At 34.4% G+C, this 24,287-nt stretch overlaps 1 protein-coding gene across 3 annotated transcripts in view; it reads left to right on the top strand.

The window, feature by feature from the left end:
• Nucleotides 1-24,287, top strand: part of LOC145276741 (autophagy-related protein 101-like) — a 225,175-nt gene that overhangs the window by 4,611 nt on the left and 196,277 nt on the right. For all 3 annotated transcript variants that reach the window (XM_080127967.1, XM_080127969.1, XM_080127968.1), the window contains exons 2-5: nt 10,419-10,455; nt 12,049-12,089; nt 14,167-14,247; nt 20,719-20,817. In XM_080127967.1, the coding sequence (XP_079984093.1) occupies nt 10,419-10,455; nt 12,049-12,089; nt 14,167-14,247; nt 20,719-20,817 (258 nt within the window). The remainder of the gene's footprint in view (nt 1-10,418; nt 10,456-12,048; nt 12,090-14,166; nt 14,248-20,718; nt 20,818-24,287) is intronic.

Raw genomic sequence — 24,287 nt, 5'->3', positions numbered from 1 at the left:
GTGTACCTCACGCCCTTTACTACTATGTGGGACAAAAGGCTAACAAACAGTATGTACACTTTACACTCTTTCTCTCTCTATCTACTACTTGTGCCAGAGAACACCACCGCTTAGCTGACGGTTAACATAGCGCACAGTTTAACTGATTTCAACCCACTATCTTTGTCTTTGTCTACACGCTGGACTATCATTCTCATTTCTACTATATTACTCACTTCTTTCCCCACGCGCGAACAAACGATAGTGACCCGAACGTGAGATGAAAACACATTTCCTTTTTCCTTCTACAATACCAGTCCTCTACAAACGATGGTTACACCCACGTGGACATGAACACATGTTATATCTAAAACATTCATTCTTTCGACAGTAAATAAACAATGTTTATCCGATCCATCAATTGAGTTTTTGTTTCCTTCAATTCCATTCGTTTCATTATTTTCTTGTGGAGAGTTAAGGTATTATTATATCCTGGTCCGCAACACCCTAAACTCTCAACCCAATGCTAACGAACTATTGCGTAAAATGACAAGGTATTGTACGAAGGCTTACTGGGAAGCGATCAGGGATCTCATCAGAAATGCCCTATGAGGAAATATCTTTTCTCTTCCTGCAGAACTGTGCAAATGAGACCATCGAATGGTTCAAAGCAGCAATTAAAGCACATGTCCCACACGGAAGTTCTATAGTGAACCCCACTCTCCCCAGTGGTTTACTTCTACATGTGCAGCTGCTATTGCTCAATGATACATTAACTGAAAGTACTTTGTTCAAACTCCTCGGCTTAATGTTCACAGGGAACATGAGTTGGATACATCGAGGGCATTGCTGCAGCTGCTGCGAGGAAGGTTGGCTCTCTCTATCATGCTAGAAAGTTACTTACGCCTGAAAGTATCCTGTACCTCTACAAGGCCACCATTTGTTCATGTATGGAGTATTGTTATCATATTTGGGCTGGTGCATCTGCTACTAGTTTCTCACTCCTGGACAGGGTTTAAAAGAGTTGCCAATCTGATAGGTCCTGAACTGTCATCTAAACTTTAACCCCTGTCCCACCAATGACGTGTTGCATACCTCTGCCTGTTTTACAAGTATTTTAATGGTGGATGCTCTGATAAGCCCTTGTATACCCCTGACGTAAATACCCCCATCAAATCCGACAAGCAGCAAAGTCCCAGCCCTACACAGTAGAGATTCCTAGATGTAAGAAAGCTTAATAGTTTCTTCCCCAGAACAGCTAGAATCTGGAATTCCCTTTTGGGTTCCTGCTTCCCCAACTGTACTGACATGCAGAATTTCAAGTGTAATGTGAACAGACATCTTGCTGCTCAACTCCCTACATAGTAGCCCTGCAACTTATGTCCCTGATCGTAGCCTCCTACATCAAAGTGGCTCTGTGCCTTTTTTATGGTAAAAATGTAACAAAAACAAAAAACTTGTTTTTTTTTTTTTTGTTTTTTTCTGCATTGGATGATCGCTTCTATGATTACACTGTGCAATACCACTAAAGACCTATTCTGTGTAAGAAAAATATTCTGATACTAAGTAGGACCTTTATTTCTAGATTCGCCCCCAACTCCACCTTAGAGCCAACAAACAACTCTCTCCCAAATTTCCGCATGCGGACTGAAGCCATACTACATGATGTAACAATCACACCTTCTCATGCCCGTGATACCATAAAAATCTTAAACACTTTCAAGGCGTGTGGGTCTGATCTCATCCCTGCTATACTAATTAAGAAATGCTCAGATGAACTAGTCTCCGTACTTTCCAAAATCTACAATAAATGCCTTGATGAACCTTACTTCCTTAATAGCTGGGAGATGGTCTGTGTGGTACCAATGTACAAGAATTCTGGTGAAAGGACTGACCTTCTCAATTAATCGCCCTATCAGTTTCCTCCCTCTCTTTGCTTAAATCTTTGAGACCCTAATTAATCAAGCACTAGTCCACCACCTCGTGAAAGCAAATCTCTCTGACAATCAGTATGGATTTTGGCAATGTCTTTCTACTGCAGATATTTTTAATCATCTCTGAATGCATACACCATGTACTGGATAAAGCAGGCAAAGCCAGGACATTAATGCGGGAGTGCCTCAAGGGTCGACCCTTGGACCACTACTATTTCTGATATTCATAAATGACTTCCCTGATAATATTGTGTCCGAGATGGGTATATTTGCTGATGATACAATGCTCTATAACATCCATGAGTGAAGAACGGATGTACATAAATCTAAGACAATGGCAGAATCGTTAGAAAATTACCTCCACATTGTAATAGAATAAGGCCACAAATGTATGGTAACATTTAATGCTAGTAACACTAAGCTGCTCTCCTTTAATTACATGACATTTATCCAATCACCAATATCCATGACAATACCCTACCTGAGAATTCTTCCTTCAAACTCCTCGGCCTAACATTCATGAGCAGTATGAACTGGAACAAAACATTGGACAGGACATTGCAAAGACTGCTGCAAAGAAGGTGGGTTCCCTCTATCGAGTTAGAAAACTACTCACACCTGAAAATAACCAAGGCCACCATTCGCTCATTTATGGACTATTGTTGCTACATCTGGATTGGTGCATCTACCACTAGCCTTTCCCTTTTGGATATGATCCAAAAAGAGTTTTCAATCTAATAGGTCTCTCAACTAAGCTCCAACCTCTGTCCCATCGCCACAATGTTGAATCTCTGTGCCTGTTTTACAAATATTTTAATGGAATGTGCTTTGATGAACTTGTTGCACTTGTGCCCCCTCAACATACATATCCCCATCAAACCCGCTTAGCAACAAAATCTCACCCCTTCTCTGTTGAGGTCCCTAATTGCCAGAAAGTTTTCTATTCCAATAGATTCTTCTTTCAAACAGCTAGACCTTGAAATTCCCTTCCTGCTACCTGCTTCCCTGGCTGTACTGATATGCAGAAGTTTAAATGTAGTGTAAACCAACATCTTGTTAATATTTCCTAATAATGGTCCCAAATAGCAGCTCCTTACATCCAAGTAGTGATATGCCTTGTTAGAGGCGAATGTGAGTAAAAAAAGATTAGGAACTGTTTTCATGTACTATAAATCATATTTTATTATTATTTATTATTAACTAACCTGGATGCCCGGCGTTGCCCGGGTGTTTGGAGGTGTGTGTTGAGCAAAAAAAAAAAATGTGGTAGTAGGCAGGCTTGAACCCATATTGCAAAGGAGGAAAAGAATTTGCAAAAAAAAAAACGTGACGTCTTTGCCGTTGTGCCCATCACCAAACCGGAAGTGGCAGTTTAAATTAAGGCTAGTCAATCAAAGAGGGAATCACTTTCGAATATATTGGTGAAAAAAGCAACACCTCCCGGTAGAAAAGTTCCCAGTTGAGGGTGAAGGAATTAATGTTTTTAGCCAATTTTTGGATATTTATCATCCGAAGGGTCAAGCTTCAAAACGATACCAATCTTGTGAAACTCTGTCGCCTCTATCGAAAGTTTTAGGCAGACATATAAGCATACATACATACATACATTTAAACAGATAGGTGAAATTTATATTATAGATTATGAATGAAAAACACAGTTTAAGTATTCGTCCTCTTAACCCTCTTGCGTTGAGTGTCATCCTCTCTTTTTATTCTCTAGCAACAGTCTGCCAACATGCCAGTGTTCCATTTTCCTTTAAAACGTTTCTCCATCACTGAAATGTCTTCATGGAATCTCTCGTCATGTTCATCACTCATATCACTAAGATTCTCCACAAAATTCTTGAAAGTGACAATTTTGCAATTCAACAAAAAGGACGGAAATGGATTTGCCATGCCATTGTGCATATAAAAATAACCACAGATGTCCTCTACTTTGTTCGAGTGTTGCACAGTGTTATTAGTTTTAGTTTGAATAATCAACAACTTTTGAAATGATTTAATTTTTAATTTACTTTTATTATTGTCAAGATGTGGTGTTGCCCGAGATTGGAGAACACAATGCGTCCTTTGTACCCAGCTCATAAAGCCATTTTTTTTTTTTTTGTTTTCTTAAAACTTTAAAATTCACCCGGAAACAAGACCAGACTGAGACATAAGAGGCTACTGCAAATTAGGGAACCCTTTAAGCAAGATGTTTGTTAACATTATATTTAAACTTCCATATCTTAGGACAGTCAGAGAAACAGTAATTACAAAATTTAGCAGTTTGAGGGAAGAAACTTTTAGAGTAGAATATTCTATTGCATCGGGGGACCTCTATAGTGAAGCCATGGGATTTTGCTGCTTGCCGGGGTTAATGGATGGTATATACATCGACAGGGCACTATTCTCATGAATTCATTGGAGCACATTCCATTTAATGTACTTGTAGAGATGCAACATTGCAACGATGGGACATGGGTTGAAACCTTGGTGGCAGTGTAGATTGCAGACTTTTTTTCAACCTTTACAGTAGGTAGAGACTATTGGTTCAGACTACATTTTTTTTTAAGTGGTGTCAAAGGGTTGGTTGGGTAGTAGGGGATTACAAGTGATATCAAATGATTTTCGGTTAATTTGTAGTCTTTAACCTTCTTGTAGTGTGCCCAATGTTTACTAGGAATTAATGAGAACCTTTGTGCACTCTTATTTCATGCCCTAAACCCATTACTAATATTCATATCTGTTAAGTTTTGAGGCATTGTGTTGAACAAAGATGGCGGCGTAGTTTAGATCAGTAACCAAGATGGCGACCAAGAATCAAATGCGGTCCATGGCGTAGTTAACCTCTTAAGTTCTGAGATATTATGTTGAACAAAGATAACGGCGTAGTTCAGATCAGTGACCAAGATGGCGGCGAAGAATTAAATGCGGTCCGTGACGTAGCAAACGGCTAACTGATTGAATCCAAAATTCGACAATTTTTATAATAATTTTGCAACGTTTTCATTGGTTGTTTAGCACAGCCGTTGGTTATAAAAATGATTGGCGAATCCATTCGTCTCATACCCCCATCAAAAACATTTTGTACTATCCTTATTTAATTTTTATAATTGTAAGGTCATAAATAAAATAAAATAAAATGTTGTAGGCTAACGTTAATAGTTGCAGTCGAAGAAGAACATGAGAAAATTTTTGTATAGACTACAAATGGTTTAATGTTTTTGTTATATATGACTAAATAATGAATCATTTTCAGTTAAAATCCATCTAGTACTATGCATGTAAAGTTGAGAAAAGCATGCTTGAAATATGTCTGCATTAAATGAATAAGCTGAAGCAAAACAAAATTGTGACCAAATTTTACTTGATGTTGTGTTTATCTAAAAACGAAACTTGCTTTTCTCAATTTTACCTACATAATTCTAAATGGATTTTAAATGGAGCGTGTTCTGACAAACTCCTAGTACTTGTGTCTCCTCAACATAAATGTCTCTAACTAACCCAACAAACAAAAAAATCCCACTCTCTTATTATAGAAGTCTTTAGATAACAAACTTTTTGCTCTAATAGTTTCTTCCTTCAAACTGCTGGACTTTAAAATTCTCTCTCCTGTCTCCCTGACTTTACTGGCATGCAGAAATTTAAATGTAATGTGGTCTTGCTGCTAAACTGTACATAGTGTCTCTGTAAACATGGTCCTAAATAGTACTGGCCTCATGGAAAAGAATTTAAAAAACAATCTTGCAAATATACCAGGTGAACCAAGTGCAAGAGAGATTCAAACAATCGTACTTAAAGGAAAGATCAGAATCTTAAAAAGATCTCTCGGTTAGAATATGAGTTAGCTGGTGAATGTTTGACATCTTGTAAGATGCCCTATCCCCAGCTTAACAAACTGATAAGAAAAAAAAAAGTGAGAGAGCCCATTTTGTCCAGGTGGCAATATGCCTTGTTTGAAGCAAATAAGTTAAAAAAAAGATCGAGTACAAGGAAGGACTGGAATGATTAGGATTAACTACTTTTCTAGGAAAAAATGAGTTGATTTGTTAAAACTCTGAAAATAATTAATATCATTTCTAATTAGGGTGGACATTGTTTTTTTTTTTTATGGAAAGTCAAAAACTAGATCTATTAACCAATTATTTTATTTTTTTTCCTGTTTAGTTTTTATATTTTTGGAATAAGTCACCAGATTAGATCATGAATAGTGTGGAATATTTTATTGAATGAAGACGAATTTGGAAACAATTGTAAACAATAGAAATTAGAGAGGGATTTTTTTTCTTTTTTTGTTTTAGCTGGGGATGGGGTATTCTACCGGATCCCAGACATTCACCTGCTATCTCAGACAGGTACTCATGCACATACTGATCCGTGCTGAAATAACATTTAGAAAGCCATTCTTAACATGGGGATGGGAGGGTGTTGTGTACCTATTCTATAATTTAACCTTACAATTTAATAAAAACATATAAAACTTTAAACTTGAAAATACTATAAAAAACATAGCACGGATCAGTAAGTGTACTAGCACCCTCAGACATTCCAACTGAGAGATCTTAAGATTCTGACCTTTTTAAGTGCAATTGTATATATATATATATATCTTGCACTTGGTTCATCGGGTATATTTGCCGAGTAGTTTTTGAAATTCTTTTTGTTTAGTTGCTTCTATAATTACTGGAATGAAAGATTTTCCTAAGATTCTATTTTTTTTGTTTGTTTTGTTTTAAATGTCGTACATAAAACCTTGATATTTCGTTATCTTTTCTCTCTTAACTCTGTTTAACGCAGCATCATTGGGGACGACACTAGCTACTAAGGTTGCTTTTTTTTTTCCCCCTTTCTTTTCCTATATCACTGTCAAATTTTAATAGCTATGTTTTCTAGGTACGAGCTGAAGAAATTGTGTATAGTCATAGTGAATGGCGTATGATTTATTCGCAACAGATCTTTCTGGTATATGTTCTCAGGACTTGCTGCTGCATTTGATGTTCAAATTTTTAAAGATCGTCCAGTATATTTACATGCTCCACTGTGCTGTATTGTATTGTAGCTGTTCCCCCAACGGAACCTGACAACTGAATAAGATATGGGTACTCATCCAATAAAGCAAATGACTGAAATCAATGTTTATTACATGTGTAAAGCAAATTAATGGAGTGCTGTATCATATGAAGTCATTCATTTCATATGAATCGGATAATTCCAATTATTGGTATTGGTTTCTATGATATTTTTCTGTTTTTTTCTTTTGTCTTTTTTTCTAGAAAGACATTGGGTGCTTACAGAAGAGACCACATGAAGGTTGCCAACATCTTAAGTGAAAGTGCTTGTACAACCAGGTTATCAGTCCATGTCGTTAACCATCATCACCTTCCATCGTATGGATTAGATAGAGAATAAGAATAATTAATAGTTAAATTTTTTTTTTCTTTTTTGTCTGTTTGATGTCTGAAAGATGAAAGTTTTGATGTCAGGGAGACTTATTATATCATTACATTTTTCACCCCGAACAAGGCACATTGCCACTTTGATGTAGGGGGCTGCTATCAGGGACCTAAGCTACAGGGGTACTATGTAGGGAGTTGGGCAGCAAGATGTCAGTTCACATTACACTTAAACTTCTACATGTCAGTACAGTTGGGGAAGCAGGGACCCGGTTTGAAAAATTTAGATGTTGGGCTAAGTTACCCTGATAATTTACATATTGAAGCATGGTTGGAGATTGAATAGAATTGAGCATGTGTTAATTGTGGTTGTCGGATATTGTTATCTGCACGCACTTAGGATGCACAGCTGGCATTTGCTCAGTGTTTAGTGAATATTGTAGAATGAAGAATAAAATAATAATAGTAGATAAATGTGTTAGCATGCATTAACAAGTTTACTTTTTGTTTCGATGATTAGCAAGGAGTATCATGCCTGGAGATCCTGAGTGAGTATTACCAGAGCAGTAACTGGGGATGGTATCAATGAGTTTGCATATCACTTGGGCGAATGCACACTCCTATGTGTATAGGATTTTGACTTAAATATTTCTTTTTGTTGTTAGGTGATGGCCTGTAGAGTACTTTTACCAAGGATAGAACTATCACTCATATGTAATGCTTTTCGCATAGAAGCTACTACTTATCCAAGCCTGAAAGCTACTCGAGGATAATACATGTATGATAGTCACTGAGACAACAGCATATTAATAGTGGTGGAAATGAGGTAGATATGGATTATTTAGAGGGGTGGCTAAACAAGAACTTGTTTATATTTGACTTGATAACAACCATATTGTAGTAAGCTGAAAAGAAGATCAGGGAAACAGTTCCACAAGCGGCCACTCCTAGGAAAGAAGCTCTGTTCATGGAATTTGTGTTTAGATTTAGGCACACATAGAGAGTTGGGGGAGGGGTTGAGACTCTTGATAGTTGTTGTAGCTAGACGAGTGATTTTTGTGAAAGTTTGGCAAGAGTGAACCATACATTGAAGCCCAGACGAACACTTGCCATGAAAACCTCTGGTTAGACCTGATTGCTCGCTGACATGATCATTCTTATGACAGTTTTATGAGCCTTACAACTTCCATGCTGGCTTTTGATAAATTGGAAGCAGATGTTTTGTTTTTAATAACATTGCAGTACAAGGCGAATGGGCTCCCTCTACCCAGTTTTTTTTTTTTTTTTTCAACAGAGCCCCTCTTTCATAGATGTGTTGCCTGCACAACAGCTTAGAAACTCCATCTAGCCTCTGTATGGTAACCCTCCAGAATATTAGAGGCTGCACCCTGTCCAAGGGTGACCTGAAACTGTGCAAAGCAGGGACCTTCATATCCGCAAAGTATTATGCATACACTAATACCGGAATATATATAGCACTTAGTGTCTTCAAATAGTCACCCAGCTGTGTTTTTAATTTTACTCTTTTTCACTCCCAATAAATATATTGTCTTTTGGATGCAGTGAGATGTCAGTTCACATTACTTTTTAACTTTTGAAAATTGTTAGTCAGGGAAGCAGGAAACAGAGAGGGAATTCCAAAGTCTAGCATTGCAAAGGAATAAACTATTAGAGTTGAAGGTTTTTCGACATCTAGGGACCTCAAGAATGAAGGGGTGGGATTTTGCTACTTGTCAGATTAGTCGGGAGTATTTATGTCAGGGGCGAGGCACAAGTGCCATGAGTTTGTCAGATACTGTCTAATTACTACAATACTATCTCATTGATTACTGTACACGCAATAACCCTTATCCCTGAGTGGCCTTCGGGCCTTGATAAGTGGTGACCCCCATGTAAAAAAAGAAAAAAGTTAAATGCTGCTTAACTTTAGTGATTTAATGAGAACCAATGTATACATGCAACTATGCTATATATTATAACGAATTTTGTAGCATAATTTTCTTTCACTTTTTGTTTAATTATAACAATTTTTTTTTTTAATCTGATTCTTTTCAATTCATTGGATTTAGGCAACGTTATAAATTAGAAAACTATTATGAATGAAGAATTTGTTTATGTGGCTATCTTTTTAAATCTATTTGCATTTTAACTAATGCTATTTAAGAAAATTATTGTCAGTAAAGTTAATGACAATGCAATTCTGTTAACATATCTTTCTTTTCTATTAGTGTGCCAAGAACTTGTGTTGCCTCATTTTAGAATTGGCAATCTTTCTTTTTTTCCGATCATTACATCAGTATTTCAACCTTCTTGTTTGCTGTAATAATTTACTGACTTGTTCTATTAAACTCATAAACAGCCAAAACCTTGGAGTGTAGAGAGGAAGATTCAATATTATTCTCAACTGTGATGATTAGCTGTTTCTAGTTGGTGATATGCCCCAGAAATGAGTATATTCATTTGAAGTAGTTTGTATTACTTAATAACTGTAGCCAATCTAGTAAGTTAAATTAATGAACCGTTGTTCGTAGTTGTGGCTGGTAATATACCTAAGATTTAGGTTTTCAGCATATCTGTATTTAAATATTGAAAATTATAGGACATTAGCAAAATGATGATAAAATAAAAAAAGTAAAAACATAACATGTCCACGCTACTGTATTGATTCGAAAATTCATCTCATAATTCATAAGTTCATTATTTTAGAAGTTTACCTCTATTGAATGCATATTAGTTCGATTAAAATTTTGTTACATAATATAACTCAAATTTGATATAGAATAATTTTTTTTCACTTAAATTTTTGTATATTGATTGTTTAAAAATATTATTTGGGCTAAGAAGAGTCACTCAATGGTAAAGTTTATATAAAAAAAATAAGGTGGCTGGGTTACTCATTTTGTTGCCTATAATATATATTACATAGCCATCTTAGAAGTGCACTTAGAGATTCAAAAATACTTTCATTGTCTTCCTCAATAAATTTTATATAATTGTACACTTGATTTTATACAGATTTTCTTTTTTTTTCATATGTAACACTCAAACATTGTGTTATACACGCACACACGTATTAGAATCAGCCATTGACAAATCTTATGTTTTATTTCAACATTCTTTTTCTTTTCAGAAAGTTGAGGGTCGTCAGATTGAGGAATCAGTTGCCAGTAAGTATGTTTTTTTTTTTTTCTTCATCTCTTTTAACCAGGGTGGTTAGCATCAGGGCAAAGACATTAACTTAATGGTAGATTTAAATTTCTTTTGATGATTCTATATGCTAGAATTGGTCTCTTCGCATGGTCTACTGCTCAAATGAGATCATATTTAGTTTTTGAAACTGTTCTTTGTGAGTAAATATCGTTAGTAAAGACAAAAGCATGACTTGGCTGTTCTCTGGAGTCAGAGCCTTTAGGGCTCTAAGTTGGAAGACTGTGAGGAAGGCTGTGGCTGGTTTCAAAGCCACGTTAAGGCTGTCGTTATTACCAAATGCATGTGCAGTGAATGCAATTGACAAAACAATTCATGAAAATGAACTGATCCATGTTTGGTGAATAAATCTAAAAAAAAAAATGAAACTTTCGTAGATGAACGAATATCGTCTGCACACTGTATGTTTTGGTGCCGAGGCATGGAACTATTGCTATGACATAATCTAATATGTAAATATGGTATTAAATAAATCATGGTAATTGAGCACTGAGTAATTCTAACTAAAATAGAACCGACTCCATGGCATTAAATAACATGATATTGTTTATGAAAAGTGAAATAATTTTAATAAAAATAAAACGCCACATTGTTGCATCAAATAATCTGATATCTAAAAATCAAAATATCTTTGTTTTGTATGGAAATCACTCCAGACAAGGTACGAAGCCACTTAATGTAAGAAGTTTAGAAAATATACTTCAAGGTTAAAAACTAGCTAGCAATAAGTGTTAGATGGATAGGTTCTGACTTAGAAAATACCAATTTTCCTCCTTTGTCAGAAACAATTTTAATTTGTCTTTTCAAATAGGTAAAAAGTTTATGAAAATTATTTTATGTTTTGACAATATAGAAATAGTAACTGGTCTTTCTCTCACTATCACTTTGCAAAGGTCGTTACTTGAAATACTTTAAACATTAATTTAAAATAAACTTTTCATAACTTTCTTGCAAACATGAAGCAAATTATTATTTATTTTTTTACTTATATAAATAAAGCATTAAAATTTTTGGTAATTTTGATACAAATGTATTTTAAATCTGATTTGTAAAAAAAAAAAAAAAGGGGGGGGGGAGGAAGATATTACTTTGTATTTTCACTTGTAATACAAAAATACATTGCAACTTATTGAAAATCAAGATGGACACTTTAAGGACAGCAATATTTGAATATAAATGCTAAATGTTTAGGAAAAAAAACAATATTGTGAAACGGAACTATTTATTATATTAAAATCAAAACAGTTATTAAACTTAAAAAAAAAATAACAAATAAGTTAATTATTAAAATGTTCCTTTTGAAAACTAATATGCAAATTATTTAACCTTGCAAGTTATATCGCATATACATGAGCAGTATATAAAAAAGGATGGTGTTTCTATTGTGTAAAAGTAACCTTATCATTAGTGTGAGAAATGAGTTCAACTTTTGCATTTATTAATTTGACTAGTTTTGAAATCCTTGTTATAATTTAGTTGACAGTTGCAGTCTTTATTTTTTTTTTTTTATATAAATGGATTTCTTTCCTATAATTTTCCATTTATATTTTCAGGTATTTTCCATGCTTTGCTCTTTCACAGGACATTAGGCAAAGTAAGTTTGACATTGTTTTTGTAACGTTTTGTAATACATTATTTAACTAGCTTGGTACATTTGTGATATTATTATTATATATTATTATTATAGATGTTCCCACTCACCCATAGTTAGGACCACTTGGAAAGATTAACTAGGAAATAAATGCCATTTAACTACATATGCAGAATAAGGACTGTGTTATTGTCAGAATTTTCTAGGCAGGTTATATAAAACAATGAAAGTGATAGGGAAATTTTGATTTTTTTTTTTTTTTTTTTTTTTTTTTTTTTTTTTTGCAAATGCTGACTATTTTTTTCAATAAAAATTATATTATTTCTGTCATTATAAGGATAATTCAATGAAAATATCCTTTTTGTTGTCATGAAGAAAATATGATTAATAATTAATAGGCAATTTTTATTTAAACTTAAAAAAAATTAAAATTCTAATCAAGAAAAAAAATACTCATTGTAAGATAAGATTCATAAATACTGTATATTTCAGCATTTAAGGTGACCGTCAGATAAGACAAGGTACAAAATTAGAGCAAATTTTAATAAATTTATCATATATTGATTGTCTAAGACGACCGTAAAATCATGAAACCATGTTTGTTTAGTCTAGGCTAGAGATTGCAACACTCAGTATCTTATGAAATATTGGTTTTTGGAGATGATTTTTTAACTTTAAGGATCATATTATACGCCAAAATATATGGTGTATATTTTTTAAATAACAAACAACTGATAGCAAACAAACATTTTTTGGATTTATTTCTTTGATTTTTTTTTAATTATTTATTTTAATTTAAAAAAAAATTTTTTTTAAATAAACCAATGCTAGCAAATTAATGTTCTTAAATGATATTGGTTGCTGCAATTTTATTGGCTAAGTGTTTTGGCATATTTTGGCATTTTACTTAAACTGGCTGACACATTTCAACTATAGCACAGTCCTTATTCTGGATAAGTACTAAACCAACTAATCCTTTTAACTGTACAAACTGATGCCATGGACAGTTGTTAGCTGTTGACAGTCCGAGAATTAAGATAGAGAATTCAGAACGATGAGAAATAAAGTTGACGTCTCTAGTTTTCTGGTTCTACAAACCCACTCGGTATCTCTTTACAAATGATCATCCACTATTTTAAATCATTGAAATGAAACGAATAGGAATCACCAAATTAATTAAATGAAAAAAGAAGTAAGTTTTTTTTTTTTTTTTTTTTTTGAGAGAAACTTAATCAAACAATCAAGATGTTACTGTTATTTTATTCTTTCAAACCGTGTAAATATTTAAAAAAATGTTCCTTCATTATGATCAGTTATTAAGATTAAGCTTCCCATTCTTTGCTCATAAAATTAAGTTTGCATATGTAATTATTTTTTCTTTTTAATTTTCAATCATAAGTAAGCTCACCATGAAATATAGTTAGCCTAATAACAACTTTTTGCTTTTTGATCCAGCATTTTAAAATTCAGAACCCACCATTAAATGGCATTTTGTCAAAACTGAAGCTAAATTGGATTATTAGTTTACAAAGGTAGTTATTTAAGTTTCAAAATAGAAAAATATGAATTTTGTGTGTTGATAAAGTATTGCTTTCTGATGGGAAAAAATACTCTTCAAGCAAAGCAATAACTTGATAAATGCTATTCAGATTCTACTGCGTTGGAAACATGCTGACTTGAAACGTTGTTACACAGACACAAACGATACTTAATGTTCAGATTTTCTAAGTTCAGCAGTTGTTCTAGAAAACATGTCTACAACTTGGTTTGGCTGATTAGTAATTGAAGTTGCATGAGATAGAAAAGGAGTTGAGACGTTAGAAGATGGTGTATTCATCATTTCGCATTAATATTTGTTAATGAGAAAGTTGTTTAAAGTGGGCGCTGCATTTGCTCACTGTCTATTGAAAAAAATCTATTATTGATTCCAAGCATTGTTTGTAACATACAATGCAATAATTTTGCAATTGAAATATTCCTTCCATTTTTTTTTTTCTCTCCAAATTTGTGTATACTTCAAACAAACTTTAATGCTCATAAATGAAATGCAATTTTACATTGAATTTTAATGCATTTTCAGTTTACCTGGAAAGAAGATGGCTATGCAATTGGGACAGTTGGCATGACGGATGTGGACTGTGACTTTGTTGATTTCACTTATGTAAGTCATGACATTTCTCTGGACGGGTATGGCTTTTGAACGAGGCAAAACTTTTTTTTTACCTAAGCTAATCATAACCTAGTCGGTTTTTGTTTTGTTCCAAATCTGTACAAGTACCCATTTCTCTTATGGGATGTATAGTTTTATCAAAATTAATAAACATGTGATTAAATAATCAATTGCTAACTATTCTACACTTTCCAAAATGAATTGTTAGCTATTCTGCTCTTTCAACTAACAATTTCCATGGTTAAATTCAACACACTGCTGTCAAAGCTCCAGACTCCAAAATTCAACACAACGCTGTCGAAGCTTGCTACTTCAAAATCACAATCGACTTAGTCTCTGAAAAACAGGTTTTTTGTTCAAACTGGCAACATCTCATTTGCATATGATGAGACGAGAAATCTTACTTCACGAGATTGCTAATAATAGCCATTTTCTTTTTTGTTTTTGTCTGCCATTAGACACTACATGTTGCACAATATCAGGTTTGTACCAATTTTTAAGGCATTTAATCACAGAATATGTTAATTGGATTTGAGAAATAATTACAATTTATGTTCATCATGTAGTTTTTGTATTTAGGGTGCTGTGAGTGTTCCAGATTCCACAGTTGGTGACACCAGTTAATATTTTACACCTGCTCTCCATGTGATTCATAGTCATATTGCTTCTAATGCAATCAAGCCAGGTTTTCCTTTATCATGCTCTCCAGTGCCTGGGATATCCAGACACATTATAGAGTTGATGCAAGTGTTGGCATGCTATACATGGTCAAACTATCTGAGATACTGAGCACATTTTTTTTTTTTTTACATGGAGGATCACCACTTATCAAGGCCTGGAAGCCACTTGAGGATAAGGGTTATTGCGTGTACAGTAATCAATGGGATAGTATCATAGTAATAGTTAGTATTGGAGATTTGATAAAGTGTCATTACTTAAGGGGGGGGCGATTAATCAGGAATTTGTTTATGTTGGACTTGAAGACATCCAAGTTGTAGTCAGGTGGGAAACAGGCAAACGGAAGAGAGTTCCACAGGCATGCACTTCTAAGAAAGAAGCTTTGTTGATGGAATCTACGTTTGTATTTTGGCACAGGTAAAGAGTGGGGAAAATTTTTGACAGTGGTTTCAGCTAGACGGGTGTTTATTGTGAAAAATTGGCGATGGGGGACCAGAGATTGGAGCTCAGACGAGCACTTGCCATGGAAGTAACCATAAAACAAAGATAGGCTTGCAACGTCTCCTTTGTGGAAGAGAGGTTGCAGGGAAGAGAAAAGGGCATCCCTCACTAAGCCACGGAGTCTATTTTGTACTCTGTCAAGGCAGGATAGGCTGTTTTTAGCAGCTCCTGCCCAGATATGGCAGCAGTACTCCATAATCCTATTAATATCCTGTTTTTGATGAAGTAAGTTTTAAATGATCGTTTTCTTCTGTTTTCAGCCATACATCCATCTGATGTAACAGAATATATTGTGCTAATGAAATTAAGTTAAAAACTAGCAATATTAAATAAACTGGTCTAAACCATGGAAATGCAATAATTTCTTTGTTCAATCTTAAAGATGATAATGTAGATTATTGGCTCTCATCTGATATCTCTTTTCTGTATAAAGTTAAGTATGTGTTTGTGCAGAGTAAACACTGAAACTGATCATTATGAATTTTGGAATATATTTGAGTTTCATGTCAGAATATTACTAATTTTGTTGAACCATAAGTATTGGATATCAATTAATATTCTCAAAATTTCAGTCTTTTTTAAAGAATTGCTAGTGGTTATAATGTAAGGGCAACTTGTATTTAAAAAAAAAATTTTTGAATGAAATTTAATTCATTGTTTTTAAGCACAAAAAATTAAGCAAGATTCCTTGAATTTCAATTTTATCAGGAGTTTAAGTATCAAATTTTAAACATTGTAGAAATGGAACCACTTGGTTTATTTTGATTGATTTTAGAATAATTTTAGACATTAGATTTAGTAGCTTATGTATCTTGATTTTAATCTCTGTAAGATGACATAAAAAAGTGGTGTTAAAGTTAATATTAGAATAAGAATTCTAGACACAAATGAGATTTGCTACCAGAACAGTAACAGAAACTCATCATGAAGCAAGCGGACAACAGAAGATATTGTTTTGAAAGAAACAGCTTACCTTGTAGTCTTGTATGTAATCATGTTTTTCAGTTGTTTTTACTTCTGGAGCATTTCATTTTGGTTTATAGTTAATGTCTGGTCATCAGGAGAGAATACAGGTCTTTTCAGGACCTTCCTCTTAGTTATTTCACTAGTAAACTTATTTATTGGCTGTTTATTTTTTATTCTTGGGGTATTCCATTTCAACCTCCAGATAATCTTGGCTCATCAGGAAGAAATATGAACCATTTTGCGTCCTTCTTCTCAACTGCATTTTTGCGTATTGTTCCCTCTCCCCTTACTGATATGAGGCCTTATCTAAATTGTATTTAATTGAACTGTTTAATACACTCAAAGCAGGACATTTAATGATTTTAGCATCTTTTTTTTTTTTTTTCGATCAAGTGTTTCATGTGCTGTTTAAACATGGTTGCCACAGGTCAGGAAATAGTCAGGGAAAAAAATATTCTTCAAGGTCAAGGAAAATCAGGGAATTTCACTTTGAGTCAAGGAAAAATTACATCTTTGAAAAAAAGTCAGGGAAAAGTGAAATTTTAAGAGTACTAATTTATTTACTGCCATCTCAGTGGTGTTTTTCTATGGTGAAGAATGCAAGCTGCCAATGTCAAGGTAGCACAAGAATTTCATTCTCATATGTAGCCATTGTATTGCACTGTAGAACAACATTATTTTAACAGTCCACTTACCTTGAAACCTAGCTAAACTGGATTTCCCATGGTTACTGTTCATGGTGTAGCCTGGCATAAGAGGCTAACTGGTGGTGTTGGTACTCTGATCACCTTGGCAAAGAGTCCCCTTAATATAGTGTTAATAAATTTAACAGAAAAGTATTTAAATCTCCATTTCAATAATGCTTGTATTTATCTATTTCAGAAATGCTGTGATTTGGAAAGATGAGTAAGAAGACAAGTTTTAACATTCAGTGGCTTCCTGTATTGCAGATCCTAGCTTTTCTCAATGGGTAGCAAAACACCTAATGGACAGTCACATAGCAAAATGTGTCCCTTGTGGAAAGAACATTGAACTGAGAAATATGGGCAGAAAGGCTCTGTCTTTCCATGCAGCTGGAGATAAGCATAAGGCCCGATTGAAATCTTTGCTGAAAGGCAAACAAGAATTATAGTCACTTAAAATGCTTTTGAATAGTGATGCTTGTGCAGCTGCTTCATCCGCAGATGCAGAGAAAAAGGTTGCACCCCTTGCAGATCAGTTAACAATATCTGAACCACCACAAGGAAAACCACCGGGGCAGCGCTCAGAGGTAAAAAAACTGGCAAAACAACCTGGCTTCCTTCATGTTAAAAAGATAATGTTCTAGAAGCAGAAATTGTTTGCGCAGTCAAGACAGTCATGAAGCATTACTCTTGCTCATTTAGCAGCAACACAAACTGTTTTAATGGATGTTCCCAGACTCTGAAACTGCTAAAAAGTTCTCCTGTGGAAAAACAAAGTGTGCATACTTGGTGAAGTACGGATTAGCTCCCTATTTCTATGAGAAAATGCTCAGTGTCCTTTCTAAACCAGAAACATTGTTTTCTGTGTCTTTTGATGAGTCCTTTAACAAAGTCATCCAAGAAGAGCAGATGGATCGCCTTGTAACGTATTGGAATGATGAGGTGAAAGAGGTAGTTACTCAGTATTTTGGGTCAGAGTTCTTAGGTCATACCCGTGCTGCAGATTTATATGACAAGTTTTTGAAAGGATTGTCACCCTTTAATCAGGCTAACATGGTTCAGGTTTCCATGGATGAGCCCTCCACAAATTGGAAGTTCTATTGCGTAATGAACAGGATCCAGATATTCCCTTGCTACTAAACCTGGGTTCCTGCAGCCTACATGTCCTACATGTCCTACATGTCATACATGGAGCTTTCAAAACAGGAGCACAAAAAACAGGTTGGAACATTGATAGTCTTCTCAGATCTGTTTATAATCTCTTTCATGATGCTCCAGCTCGAACTGAAGATTTTGTTAATATTACTGGCAGCACACAATTTCCTCACAAGTTTTGTTCAACAAGATGGCTGGAGGATACCCCTGTGGCAGAAAGCTATAATGATATGGCCAAACATTGTCAAGTATGTCAATGAGACATTAAAAGATCATAAAGGTAAGGTACCAAAGATTCAGAGCTTCAACACTGCAAGCAGGTACACGAGACCCTTTCATAACTGCTAAACTTCAGTTCTTTGTCATCCAAGCAAATATGCTCCAACCTTACCTACAAAAGCATCGAACGGATGATCCAATGGCAGTGTTCATGGCACAAGAGTTGGCTTACATCGTACAAAGTGCCATGTCAAAGTTCGTTAAAAAGGATGTCATTGACACTGCATTTCGGAAAAGTTGGTCAATATAGAACTTGAAGAAGAGGACAACTTGCTACCGCCAAAGGATGTTGTTGGATTTGCTGTTAAGGCCATCACAGAAAAGCTGCAAAAAGACCGGAAAGTTTCTCAATTGCAGATACTCTCCTTTTTCTCTGAATGCCAAATTTTCTTAATAGCAGTAACAGCAAAGATTCTAGAAAGATGTCCCTTGAAGTACCAACTAGTGAGAAGTTTGCCCTTGATCCAAGACACATGGCCCTTCAGCCTGATGATGCAACTCAAAAATTCGAGAGACTGTTAGCCAAACTGCTAGTGTGTCGCCAATTCAAGGCAGATGAGTGTGATGTAGCCAAACGACAGTTTGATGTTCTTCTGACAACTTCAGAAGTATCACAAAGAAGAATTTAAGGCATTCACCACTTGTCAGAGGTTGGACAAATTCTTCAAGTTCCTTGCTGAAAAGCCACACTACAATGTCATGTGGAAGGTAGTGAAATTGGTTTTAGTGTTGTCGCGTGGCCAAGCTGGCATTGAATGTGGTTTCTCAGAGAACAAAGATATCCTTTCCTGTAACATGGGAGAGGATACTGTGAAGGCATTTAGAACTGTCTTTGATGGGGCGAAGCACATGAAATGTGAATTTCATGACATTCCAGTCAGCAAGAAATTGCTCAAATCCTGCAAGCAGTCATGACAGGTATTCTGCCTTTTCGGAGAACCAGAAAAAAAGCCCCAAAAAATAGTGAGGTTGAAAGTAATATGCAAAAATTGCTTTCTGAATTAAAGGAATGTCAGAAGAAGGAAAAGAGGCTACAGTCAGAGGCATCAGCATTGTTAGACAAGGCAGACAATCTCTGTGCAGAAGCTGAAAAAAGCCACAAGTGGAATCTGATCATAGAAGCGAATGCGTTAAGAGCTAAAGGAAAAGAGAAAAGAAAGGAAGCAGATGAAGCTAAGAATGAGGCTGAAGTGATGACAAAAAAACTGAAGTTGGGTAAATAGGAACTCCTTCATCTTGTCTTTGCCTTTTCGTGATGAAAGATGCAAACATTTAACTTTCTGTGATGTTGCTCTTACTCATGTTTAGTGTTTAGCACAGTTGATAAATTTCTGGTAAGCATATCGTTTCCCTTTGTAATGCAAGAAAGTTGACTTGTGAATGAAGTCACACACTTTCTTTTTCCTTTGTTCTTATTGTTTTCGAACATTTTAAATTCTTTGCTGCATCTCAACGACATGACACATTTTGGATTAGTAGGATATTGCTTCATTTAATTGAACGACAAACTGATGTTAGGTTTCCAAGAAAATCAATCCTTTTTGCCATGTTATGTTAAGGAACTATCAATTCACATACACTGTGTGTGTCTTGCTGAAAGCATTAATAAATGGGTGGAGAGGATGGCTGTGAGGGGAGGTTGGAGGCCATTATCAGGACTAATTTGTGAAATTGCTTATTCAGTTGGTCAGGGAAATTTTACATTTGTCAGGAATTTCAAATACCTATGGCTGTGGCAACCATGTTAAAAGTTTAACAACTGCATCTCATATCTGTTGAGTTAAGATGCGTTTGTATAAAAAAAAAGATAGCATGTGCGTCTTGACTTCAATCTTTGTAAGGTCACATAAGAAAGTCGTAAAGCTTATTTTATTTTATTAATAATTAACAGACTACACATGTATTCTGTTATATTCATGAATGTAAAATGAACACCTTATTAAAGTGTATAGGGGGTTTCTATTTTTGGTATACCATTTTTATTTTTTTTTATTTTTACAAATCAACCTTTAACGTAACTAGTTTCCATAGCTGCATCTCCAATGCAATATTGCTCAAATACAAAATCAAAAACTTTTAATAAAATTAAGTCGTTTGGTGTTATTTTTTTTTTTATTCTTTGAAAACAGTTATTTTTACAAAAATAGAATAGTTTTCTTCAGTTATAAAACTGAAACAGCAAAACATTCCTTTACTGCAGGTTCGTGTTTCATCAGACGAACTTGACCGACATTTGAAGAAAGAAATTTCTGCTTTTAAAGATGGTTTGAGAAAGGCCAATGGACCAACCACTGGACAAGTAAGTTTCTCTCTTTCCTCAATTTGTTTCATCTATCTTCTTTTCAAACTGATTTTTCTTCAATGAAAATATTTCCATGTTTATTGTTTACTCAGTTGCCTGAGTGTAGAGTGGAAGAAAAAGATAAAGTAATTCAAAAGAAAATCATGTTTGCAATTTTCTTTTTAAAAAGAATTAAAAAAAAAATTGTTTTCCCTTATTTTTACTTTCAATAAATATTTGCTTAATGAATAAATATATTCAGTGTGCATTTTTCAAAGTTGCATATAGGCGAGATCACCCCCCCCCAAACACATGAAATCTTTTCTGATAATTTTATTAATGCATATCCTGTTCTAGTCCAGACTACTCCCTATATTAAAAATAAAAAATATAGAAAAATCTTTGATGTACATATCTGTGACAAACGAAAATGTCATATTCCAAAAATCAAAAATGTAAATTGATCAAGTGGTTTTATTTTTATATAGAAAATTATTTTTAAACAATTAATGTGAATTTGTAGGCATTACAACATAAATCTTCCAATTTGGATTATTGTTGAGTTATCTTTTGTTTCTTGACTTTGTTTTTAAAATGTAGGGCAAGACAGTCTCTCCTCAGTTACTCATAAAACTTGATTTCTTTTATTTTTTAAAATAAAGCTAACTCAATTTATGTAATTTTTGGAATATTATATTTTTATTTTGTCATATATAGTACAAATTTTTCTGTAGTTTTGTTTTTTGATATAAAGGGAATTTTGGGCAAGAACCATATTTTATACTATATTTTTCATATCTCTCTGTCCAGAGATGCAATTGGAAATTTGACCTTTTTTTTTTTTTGCTCAACATACACCTCAAAACACCCAGGCAACGCCGGGCACTCATGCTAGTTATATATAATTTATATTCATCATCTTTCATCTAATACATAGAGGAAAAAATATCTACTTGTACATTTTATGCGACCATGTGATTTCCTACTGATTGAATATTTGAAAATGTCACCATTAAAGCAACATATAGATGTTACTTTTCCCGTGACTACATACCACAAAGAATGATGTAGAAAAAGAAAACACTCCTGAAGATGTTAGATCACCAAAAATTGGATTATAAACAACGGTGACAAAACAAAAATATCATATTCCAAAAATCACATACATTGATCAATTAGCTTTATTTTTAAATAAGAAAATCAAATTTTATGAGTAATCGAAAAGCACCTGCTTTGTCTGCCATTTTGAAAACAAGCTACAAAAAACAAAGGGAGATAACTCAACATAATTCAAACTAACGAGATTTATGTTGTGATGCCTACAAATTCCCATTAATTGTTTAAAAATTATTTTCTTTGTAAAAATAAAACTACTTGACAATTTACATAATTTTGGAATATGATGTTTTCATTTGTCACAAGTACGTACAACATAGCTTTTTTTTTTTTGTTTTGTTTTTAAGGATAATTCTAGGAGAACCTTTGTTTATTCTTGTTTTGGGAACTTGATATAACTATTATCAACAATTTCCCCCATTCTCGATCTGTGCCGAAATCTAATCACAAATTTCATAAACAAAATTTCTATCTTAAAACTGCTTGCCTGTGGAACGGTGTTCTGCTAACCTGCTTTCTAGTTAACTATGACATGGTCGTCTTAAAGTCCAATGTAAAGAAATTCTTGTTGAGTCATCCCCTGAAATAATAAAATTTCACCTAATTTCCACCACTATCACTACGTTGTTGTTTTAAGCTTTATCCTTGGAAAATGTCTATTTATATATATATATATATATATATATATATATTAAGAGAAGATAGATATATATGAATACCCGTTCACATACATTTTTTCATGATAAAGTTAGAACCCAGAATTAGATGGAATCGAGCAATTGCATTGACAACGGACAACACCAGACCCGTTATCGATGTAATTGCTTGATTCAATCTAATTCTGCATTCTAGCTTTATCATGAAAAAGTGTATGTGAACTGGTATGTATGTGTATATATATATATATATATATATATATATATATATATACACATAAGAACAAGTAGTTAATAAAAGGTGTTAAAAAACTTCGAAAAAGAGTTAAAAATATATAATTTTAAAAAGGAAGCACAAAATAAGTGGATAGTTCTTAATCCGTGGAGTTTCAAAGAAATACTTTCATTCTCATCAGATTTAGCAAAATGCGGGATCGGATTTTGCTTGCAAAAGTATTTGATGAAACTACAAGTTAGTCATAGATCTTACTTGGTAACAAATAGTGAAGCAGAGGGGATATGGTGAAGAAAAAGGTGATTTTACGTGAATGGATAGCCTGGTGAAGGGTAAAATATCCAATAACGGTAAAATCCAAATATTTTATATATATATATGTCTGTTTGTTTATAAACAAACTAGCAGTTTGAGCACTGAAGCGATGTGCAAGTGCTTTTTTAATAGGGACTTGATAAGGGACATTTGTGGGCACCAATTTGTAGCCTGCTGTCTGCCTACTCGATAGTTGTAGGTTCGATCCATAGCTGGAGAAAGGTGCTAGTCTAGCATAACTGATGAGTTGTGATACATCAAAACTGTACTGTATGTGGATGACTATATTTTTTCTTTTTTTTTACATAGGCGTCACCACTTATCAAGGCCGATTGGCCACTCAAGGATAAGGGTTAAAAAGTGTAGTCAAAAGGACAATATAGTAATCAATAGTAATGGAAGTTTGGTAAATTTGTTAACTTAAGTGGAACGGCTCATCAGAAACTTGTTCACGTTGGACTTGAAGACAACCATATTATAGACAGCTGGAAAGCAGGAATACGGAAGACAATTCCACAGGCGTGCAGTTCTAAGAAAGAAGCTTTGATCATGGAATCTATGTTTAGGTTTAGGCACAGATAAAGAGTGGGGGGAATTATTGATAGTGTTTTCAGCTAGGCGGGTGTTTTTTGTGAAAGTTTGGCGAAGGGGGACCATAGATTGAAGCTCAGTCGAACACTTTCCATGAAAATAACGATAAAGCAGAGACAAACTCGCAACATCTCTTCTGTGAGATAGAGGTTGCAGCGAAGAGAAAAGGACATCTTCCACCAGGCCACGAAGTCTATTTTGAACCCTATCAAGGCAGGACAAGTCTTGGACGTATCTGGCTCTTATATAGATAGAGAATTGCCTCAGCAGTGAGATATCTACTGGATCGATAGAAGGATCCGACCATTTTTCCAGCGGCCTTGGCAACAGATTTGATGTACGTATTCCATTTAAGATCAGGAGTAAAGGTCAAGCCCAGAAGCCTGTCAAAACTTGAGGCCTCCCCAAGACGAGAGCCATTCATTTTAATTGATGCCAGATGGGGATCAGAACGTTGATGATGTAAAGATAGAAGCTTGGTTTTAGATGCATTAAAAGTAACCAGCCACTCCTTTCCCCATTGTACAACGTGATCAAGATCAGAGGAGAGAGAATCGGAGAGAACTTGGTCGTTT

This window comes from Euprymna scolopes, chromosome 5 (genome assembly GCF_053919585.1).
Source record: "Euprymna scolopes isolate OS-2025 chromosome 5, ASM5391958v1, whole genome shotgun sequence".
Classification (NCBI taxonomy): Eukaryota; Metazoa; Mollusca; class Cephalopoda; order Sepiida; family Sepiolidae; genus Euprymna; species Euprymna scolopes.
The sequence above is the reverse complement of the archived record's forward strand: the minus strand, read 5'-3'. Positions and strand labels throughout refer to the sequence as shown.